General features: G+C 39.2%; 1 protein-coding gene across 1 annotated transcript; it reads right to left on the reverse strand.

The window, feature by feature from the left end:
• Nucleotides 1–500: 500 nt before the first annotated feature.
• Nucleotides 501–8,905, reverse strand: cusr (Copper-only SOD repeat protein). Its single transcript, XM_056759722.1, has 10 exons — nucleotides 8,670–8,905; nucleotides 5,574–7,644; nucleotides 4,947–5,046; nucleotides 3,999–4,076; nucleotides 3,806–3,910; nucleotides 3,259–3,391; nucleotides 3,000–3,114; nucleotides 2,577–2,701; nucleotides 1,566–1,649; nucleotides 501–1,066 (listed from the first exon to the last, which is right to left on the reverse strand). The coding sequence occupies exons 1-10, from the start codon at nucleotides 8,704–8,706 to the stop codon at nucleotides 972–974; spliced, it is 2,943 nt and encodes a 980-aa protein (XP_056615700.1). The 5' UTR covers nucleotides 8,707–8,905; the 3' UTR covers nucleotides 501–971.
• Between the last annotated feature and the right edge of the window lie 407 nt (nucleotides 8,906–9,312).

Raw genomic sequence — 9,312 nt, forward strand, 5'->3', positions numbered from 1 at the left:
TTCACACATGGATACATATGAGTTGTAAAATTATTTTCTGCTCAAACATACTTATTCGGATGGTTATGTTTATACTTTTTTGTTTCTGTATTGCAGGTCTTAAAAAGTAGTGGATATAAATGTCCAAAAAAATATCATTTAGATGTTCATATATGGCCGTAGGTTCTTTATGTTTTATTGTACATTTACATACAGTAGGCCTTAAACATTTTAAAAATCATAAATTATCACGTAGAAATACTTGTATTAGAGACACGATTGAACTGACATTTGGTATTTGCGTTTGCAAACGCTAAATCCTTAATCCTTAATTATGGGTGTGTTCAACGTAGTAGCACGTGTAGTTTTTGCACATCATTCTTGGTCATTCACATTCATTCTTAGTAAATAACCTGCACACAGCCACAAAGCACACATATGATAAATTAGATTACACCAGCAAAAATGAGATTTCAGGATTCAATTTACAGTCTCATCGTACAACAAATTGTACAACTGTATTGCATGAAAACAAATCCTGTGTTTTATTTACACTGATTGCATCAACAACATATACAGAAACTAGGTGAACAGAAACCAGGGAGCCAGGGAGTAAAGGAGTGTAACACAGAATTAAGTAAACGACTAAATGTTCTGTTAATCTCTAACTTTAAAATACAACAGGAAGATCCGTCATTGAGAAACCTGATGATATAACTATTATAGGATAAAGGAGTGTGGGATGGAAACATGCATATTGTTGAAACGTGAAATGCACATTGAAGCAATTTAAGTGACGCACAGCCGGGGGCAAATAATTCATTTTAGTTAAGAAAGAAACATTCTTAACAGAATTGATTGTAATATTCAGAATATGAAGTCTTTGAAAAAGCCGGAAGGGCTCCTGGAATCCGACCGATGTGCACAATTCAAGAGTTTATTAAAAGTAATAAGGCAGTGATTGAATGTCAAGGTGACATTATAGCGTTCATCTAGTGCTGAATAAGCGACATGAGCAGACACACTGCGGTCGTCATGACGATCAGTAGCATCCTACCAGGGACCAGCGTCATTCCTGCATTCCCACCTGATAAAGGAAAATATAGTTTATTTAGATCTCCACGGTTATATTTCAAGACCCAGATGTTACGGATGAAATCAAGGCGACACAAACACAAAACAAAATGTTCTTACATACATAATAAAAAATAATAAAAATGATCTTTAATCAAACACTGAAATGAAATTATTGGTTGATTAATGGATTCTAAATGGCTCTTGGAATTCATATGTCATGATGTCATCAACTCATAATTCACTGCTTTCCAGCATGTTTAATCTCATTGCAAATAAATATTTTCTTCTACCTTCCATAGTTTATCACGGCATTTAAACAAGAAGGCATTACACCATCTATTCATGTGGCATTTGTCTAATTTGAAATGCATTTGCACTAAAAACCACAGAAATGGTTGTCTGCAACCCCTTCAACACACAACTTCAACCAGTTCTCGGAGAACAACCTCTGGTGTTAAACCCATCAGTCAATGTTGGAACTGTTGGTAAATGTTAAGAACGTTGCTCACTTGAAGTGCACGCCTTTGATTCTCTGAACACACCCATCTTCTCACTGGTCTTAACAGACTTTAGCTTCTCCTGGCTCACCTCACCTGGAAAACAAGATGAAGCTGAACGTTTACACCCTTGCAACATTTCACAATAGTTTCTGGCATTTCAAGCTCAGTATCACATTGCGTTTATCTAAAACATTGATTTTAAGGTCATTCTAACTATTCAAAATTCACCCATTGCGTCATCAAAATATTTGACCAATCAGTTTTCAACATCATTTGTTTAACTATATTAAACATTGACAAGGATGAACGGAGTTAGATCAGTAGGACCTGAATATATTAAATCACAGAGACTAAAGAATAACCGGCAACCACATAACAAAGTGATAAAAATTCCAAAGAACAATTCTATTGTAACTATTTAATTTTGCATGACCTAGATCTATTAAAAAGTACAGAATCCAAAATGTGTAGAAAATGTTCACTACACTTCTCTTTTCTTCTACAAGGGTATTTGTTGTCCTGTGTTATGTTCAAACCATTGTCATATGGCGCTCTCCTGTTTCAGAATATTGCGTAAGATCACAGTGTCCGTACACTCCACCCGTGCATCGGATTACTGTGCAATTTTCCCCTTTTTGTGTCTTTTCAATGGAAGGGATTGTTCATTGTTTTGCCAGACAAAACAGTGTTAGTTCATTTTAGGGGGAAAGCAGCAATCACACAAACCTCCAAAAACCATGGAGAAACAAGTCACCGCTGCTGTCGACATGCAGAATAATAAATCGAAAAATCTCCAAAGAACACTAAATATATACAACAAATGCACAGATGATTTATGAGCTTTTGTTTCTGTTACGTATGTCATTGCGTTTACGTTACGTTACGTTAATGCTTATATTGTGTTTATGTTGCATTTACATTACATCACGTTGCGGATTTGCATCCAAAGCAACCTGGTGTACCCATTTTACCATTGAACCCATGAATTTGCCATAGTCAAGTCCCATGCCTGACACCTACCCGAAACAAGAAAGTTGACCTCTTGGCATTTCCCATCCGGTCTTGCTGAAGGAGACCCTGGTAAGATGGAGACTCTGGATATGTTAAGGTTTAACACATCTGCCACTCTCTTACGGAAGTCATACCTGTACAGAATAATAAACATAACTTGCTTTTGTGTATCAAGTGACCTACTGAAAATGATGTGATCCAGTCTGTGAAAACCAGGCTGAAGTCTCAACATCTCATTCTGAGATGTGAATCAAAGATTGATTTCAACCATTAATTTCACTATGATTTCAATCTTTGACATTGTTTTACGACTCATTATTATCAAGATTATATTTGAACCAAATGTATTATGTAGAATGATTGTATGTAGTAAATTGCCTTGGTTTTCATAGGCTGAAGAGTCAATAACTCATATGAATCAAAGATGCTCACCTGCTGAACGTGGGCACTTTGGAGAAGATCTGCTTAGCAGAAGGGGATTGTGGGAGAATATCTGCGCATGCAGCTGTGACGTTCTGGAGTCTGAGAACCAATGACCTCTGTACAACTGAAGAGTTAAACATTTATACACAATCTTATTAATGCGCAGGATTTTTGTCACATCATGGTTCAGATTTATTAATAGAGTTTTAAAACAAAAATGAAACATTATGTCTGTGTGAAGTTGCATGAAAATTTGTGCTAGAGCTACCTGTGAAGTCACCGGCCAGCTGCAAATGAACATCGGAGTACAACTGTCTCTTGAGAAGACTTATAGACCCATGTCTGCCAGTCAAATCTCCAACCTCACATGCTAATGGGCTGACCTGAGAACAGCTGGAGTTCTGAAGGAAAAAATACAATGTACCTTGATTTAAAGTGATCTTTAATATTATGTTGTTTTTACTGAAATCACATTTTAGAATGGACTTCAAATGACAATTATTTTGCATTGGCCTTCTATTGTATTGTAATAAAACCAGACATACTATATAATGGTTTACTACACAGATATGTTTAATGAATTTCTATAAATTACTTTTATTATGTATCTTAATAAATTCAAGTTGATTTATCTATAATAATAATTGTAATATTTTGATGTCATTTTTTTGGACACTTTTAAACAAATTTTGTATTATTAGACTGTAAATGAGATGCTACTACACAAAGTAAATTTTGGGTGTCACCTGACAAGTTTTATTGTAATAAAACATCATTTTAGTATAAATTCATAGTATTCTGAGAAAATCGCTCACCCCTGCTGTCATGTTGAATGGATTATACATTTCCGCTCCTCCAGGACATGTACGCCCATCTGATCCCACCTGACCTTCTGTGATGTACCAAGAAGCCTCTGTTACCTGTAAACAAAGCGTATTGCCTGATACAACCTGAAGCTTAAATGAGATTGGGAAGATAATAACAGTCTTAAGAAATCTTCCAACTTACATTCAATAATTGTGATGCGCGTAAATCCACCTCTATGACAACATCACCGTAGCTGCCATCTGGAAAAGTTTGTTGGGACTAAAAACATGCACAGCACATCACACAGGGTGAATTTGGTAATATAGCCTATACTGTACAGTCTCTAAGGCTCCCATTCAAGCTGTTTACTAGGTTTAGGTAAAGATGAGTATCCATTTAAAAATAATTTCAAAAAGTCCCAAATGTTTTGTAAAAGAATCGCAACAGTACGTTTTCAATAGGACTGCATTAGTTGCTGCGTATTTCTAGTTGTAATTCATGTGACTCGTCTTTTAGCATGAAACACTGAGACTACAAGACAGCTGCAAGTCCACCTCGCTGCATGTGACAAATCCATCTGCGTATCAGAGATAAGGTTCATACCGTCCCAGCAGGACAAGAGCCGTACGCCTCCACAGCCCCAATTTCACCCGGCTTCTGTTCTCCTCTCTCCCACCTTTCTACTTCCACCATTATGAACAGTGTCATCTTTTTGTGGCAGATTTAAAGTGACGGTAGAAAGCTGTCCATAAGGATGGGAGCGAGGAAAGATTCGATTTTGACAGCTTCCTCTGATTTAGTAACCATGGTGACAATTTTCTTGAATAACATCTCTCATCCTTTTATTATAAGTGCAAGTCAATGATCGCTCTTATTTTTTAATTGAACTTGGAAGTAGGGATCGAGCTCTTTGGACATAGCACCCAGAAGCCACCCGGGACACCATAGCAACACCCTGGCAACTGCCCAAAACACCTAAGCAACTGCCTTGTAAAGCACTAATACTAAACTAGAGCAACGTTAACACCTCAAATCAACTCCCTTTCAACCACCAAGAACTTAGCTATGTGGCATTGGCAAGCGCCGTCAATAAAAACGAAATTGTTCGATATTTAAAATGTCTAAATGTGTCATGTTAAGCTGGATTACCATTGTTACTGTCCCGGTTACTGCATCATTGAATAGGGCTTTTGCGGTCACCCAGTTTCCATCTGTTAAGTTCTCCGCTGAGATATCCGCACACCTCATTCTGTAAACAGAAAGAAATAACTATCATTAATGTATATAATTGTTTTGTCTAATATTTTCCAGAAATCTGATAATCTTGCTCCTAATATTACTTATTTAGTTGCATTAGTCTTGATTTGTTGCCCCGATTTTGAATGACATGGAAGTGAATCTTCCCACATGTTCTTGAAATCAAACCAAAAGTTTTTTAGGTGAACATTGACACTATTATTATTCAAACTAGCTTTACGGAAAACTGATAAGGGTTTTATCCAGAATACCCATGGCTGTTAAATTTGCTTCAGTCTTCAACTTCTGAGATAAAGTCTGTCTAGCCTTGAACATTAAAATGGGGAACTGAAATAAAAATGCAGAATTGCACCTGCAACTATTATCCTCCCACCTCTATATTTTGTTCAGTTTTTAAAAGTTCAGAGAGAAGTATTCAAGACCAATTCAGAACATTTAAAAAAAACAAAGCTATATCAAATGTCACATTTTACCATTCTTGTGAATTTGGGACTTTTTGTTAGGTGTTTAGTCACTGACCTTGAGCTGTTAGTGTAATGTATGACCAGTGATCTGCCAATGATGCTGTTTGATCCTGAAAGTGGCATGTTACTGTCCAGGTATAAGTTCTGGAAGTCGTTTTGACCCGCCAGCGTTCCAAACTTCCCACTGATGTCCCCAATCTCATACTGGTCAACCGTGCCATTTCCTGGAGTGGGAGATGAGGCCGTGTTCACATAAAAAGGGTTGAAGTGACCCATGATGTTGCTGTCAGAGCAGGGTTCCCCAACATTCTTGATTGGGAGAATATGGATGTGGTATCCAGAAGCTCTATTGTTGAGTCCAGTGAAGGAGATGTTGAGAATTGTTGGTCCTTGAGGGGAAACTTGGGACAGTTGGATTTGGCCATCTGAGGATCCGGGTCCAAACCAAGATTTTGAGCGAGCCGAGGGAAAGCGGAACAAGGTGATGTTTGCGCAAGCAATCCTTGGAGCTGAATGGTTAGGACCATGCACCACCAAGGAGCGACCAATCATTCCAGACACCCATGAAGTGGTGTCGGTGAAGAAGCTCTTGCTGGCAACCGTGCCAACCTTTGGTTGTAATTCCAAAGCCTTGTGTTTGCCAGAGATATCTCCGACTTCACAGGCTAAGGGGCTATTAGGACTACAATTAATGGCATAACTACTCAAATTCGTGTCTATGTTGAATGGGTTCCAGTGGCCACCAGTGGAAAGGCAACGCCCTAGGTCGCTATCAGTCTCTGTGCTGATGGGATTAATGTGAATATGCCAGGAATGGTTCTGCGTGGCTGGTGTTGAAGGGCGTCCGTTCGAAAGGTCCACAAGCACAGAGACGTCAGAGTAAGGGTCACTGTTTAGCTGAGTGAAGAGGACAGTCCCCACCGCCGGACTTTTGAAGACTGCCTTCGCAACAGTCACATCACCAGGGTAGCCTATACTTGCACAGGCAAATCTGGTTCCATTGGGCTCGTGTAGGACGACGGATCGCCCCACAATGCTGTTTCTTGCAAACAGAGGTAAGTTCCAGTCTGTGAAAGTGGCCTGAAAGTTATTTTCATTGTGCAGCGATCCATGTCTGGCGCTCAGATCTCCAACTTCAAAGCGATCATGGGTAGAACTTTTTGGAGGTGGATACGCCGGTGCCTGAACATTCACATTGAAGGGGTTCCAGTGACCCCCAACGTTGTTGTCACTACAGCTGCTCTCTGAGGGAGATCCCATCTGGGGTACAGGAAACTGGTGAACGTGATACGGCCCGACTCTCTTATTTAGGTTTGTCAGGTTAACCGTAAAAGTGGTGAGATCAAAAGGGGACTCTTGACGGAAGGTGTACTTCCCTTTAATCCCTCTCATGTTTAAGACTGCGCTAACTATCTTTGGAGCAACACTTCGGATCTCTGCACACCCATAACTTGAGCTAAGGTTTAGGAGAGCAAAACGGACTCCAGAACTAAAAGAAGCGATATCCAACCGAGACTTGATTGGTTCTAGAGGTGACCCCACATTCAGAAGTCCCAAGTTTGTGAGGCTTGCCGGATCTAGACTACCCTGAAGCATGGCGCAGCTTGTGGCCGAGCTTTGTGAGACCAAAATACTCACATTTTGAAAAGTCCTGGTCTGTTTGACATCTTGTAGATTTGAAAGAATGCCAGCTCCCTGTTCGCCAGTCACTTGTCGGATGTAGACGTTTCCAGCCACTGGACTGAAGAATCGCGCCTGCCAGGTTTTGATCTGTTGAGACTCGGGCGTAAGCCCAGCACAAGCTCTAGTGCCGTTACAAGTCTCCACAAGTACTGAGAGCGCGTCCAAACGTGGATTCTTGGCAAACAGAGTGGAAACATTCACGAAAGTCTGGGTCGTATTTATAGAAAACGTGAAAACATTGTCTCCTATGTGTGACTTCTGACAGGGCAAGGCAAAGTGCCCATACATAACTGGGAACACGGTAAGGGAGATGTTATACGATCGACATGTGCCCGTTCCTGTCAGGTTGACTGTGGCCTTCTGGTCCGTGGAGTCAAAGAAGACCCAACCAGTGACTCCCATCATATTGATATCAGCCCGGTACCGAAGGCAAGAAGCAAAACCTTAACAGATAAATAGGAACTTGATAAAGAGACATTAAAAACAATGAAGGAAGTAACAGAACACCATGTTTTTAGCCTAAACCACATTGTTTTAAGCACTGCATGCAATCTAGATCCGTAAAATTTGTGTTGGCGAAAATGGCAAGATTTTTTTTACATTTCAGTTTTAGTCGTAGCAGATCACATGCAATAAATCAAACAGACCAGTCGGATCTCTGTGATCAGATCTACAAACTGAGTCATTTTCCAGTCCTAGAATAGGCATATTACTCATATTTACACTTCACCTGTTTCAAGTAGACGTCTTCGATGTGGATTAAAGGACAATAATACTAATAATCAGGTATCAGTTACACCCCTTCTAAGAAATTCTCCTAAATAAAGTTATTCGGGGAATTACCCGGACCATAACACAAATAAATGATGCGAGTCTGATCACAAAGTCGACAAACAAGCCTGCCCGTCTACACTTATGGAAAAACGGTCATTCCTAAAGAACTTAAAGTCATGGAAGCATGATTTTACTTTTGCCCACAGCTATCCTTGAGTAACAGAGTACAAAGGTTGAAATAATGTTTTAACCAAACCATTTTAAACTAAGGTTTCCTAGAATTATATGATATTTTAATCTCTATTTGCAGCCATTTCAAGTCAAAACTCTACAAGGTAGATCTGCAAGTCATCAGTTTTACTTTGTTTTGTTATAAATTTGGCACTTAGTCTGTGATACTGAAACACAAGTGTAGCCCGTGAGGTCAATGAATAATTAAAAGATTCTTAAAACAACACAGACGGTGACATGACGATCAATAAATTAATCAACAAATATCTTAGGACCCCAACAAACAATCCCACAAGCCTGTGTTGACCTTGGAATAACAGTAAATCCAGATGCATTTTCTTAGTTTGCCAAGAATTATTTAACTTAACAGTTCTAGAAACCCAAAGAACGAGACACTCCAAACATGCAGCATTAAGATGCAAAACTCTTATTCTTTGGGAAAAATTATAATTTCAGTACTTACCCCACGTGAGGAACAGAACACAAGCCGGTAGCAACATGTTGACAGCTGTGTGCGTGCGTGAATGCAACCAAGAGCTAGAAAATACAAACAGTTGTGAGTGAGGGGTTTGCCAGGGGAACCCCTTTGTTTGCACAAGTCTATATAGTCAATGTTTGTGTTTGCCTGTGCGCATGTTCAGTCTAACTCCAGTGTAATTTCCAGTTTCTAGCTGAATAAGACTGTGTGTGCTGATCTCTTCTATAGTCTGGAGGGAGGGCAGTGGGGGGAGTGGTTGGATGGGCAGGTCTTTCTCGACATCCTGTGTTCATGCTTTCCTAAAGACAGACACCAACACAGCTGACATAACATATGTAGAATGCCATTACCAAAAATGTGTCTGATAAATGCATTAAATTTACTGTTAGTTTTGAATGCAGACTTTGATATCTAGGTTAGACAAAAAAATTAAGACAATATTGTCTTGATTCTTTCTGTTTTTTTTTGTTAGAAAACTCTCAAGCAAAATTGTCCAATTTGACTTCATTTAAACTAATAAGGAGAATTAAGATAATAAGATAATAGACACATTTTATTTGTAACTTGTCTTTCCTGTAGATTTACGAGTTAACTTAAACTCACTTATCAGTGCTCACATTGAGGGGGA

This window comes from Triplophysa dalaica, chromosome 10, assembly GCF_015846415.1.
Source record: "Triplophysa dalaica isolate WHDGS20190420 chromosome 10, ASM1584641v1, whole genome shotgun sequence".
In the NCBI taxonomy this organism is placed as follows: domain Eukaryota; kingdom Metazoa; phylum Chordata; class Actinopteri; order Cypriniformes; family Nemacheilidae; genus Triplophysa; species Triplophysa dalaica.

Excerpts from the sequence above, each read along its gene's own strand:
- cusr (XM_056759722.1), bottom strand. The coding sequence starts at position 8,706 with ATGTTGCTACCGGCTTGTGTTCTGTTCCTCACGTGGG. Across the intron at positions 3,911-3,998 it reads GCGCATCACAATTATTGAAT|GTAACAGAGGCTTCTTGGTA; the intron begins GTAAGTTGGAAG and ends CTTTGTTTACAG. Across the intron at positions 2,702-2,999 it reads AAAGTGCCCACGTTCAGCAG|GTATGACTTCCGTAAGAGAG; the intron begins GTGAGCATCTTT and ends TATTCTGTACAG.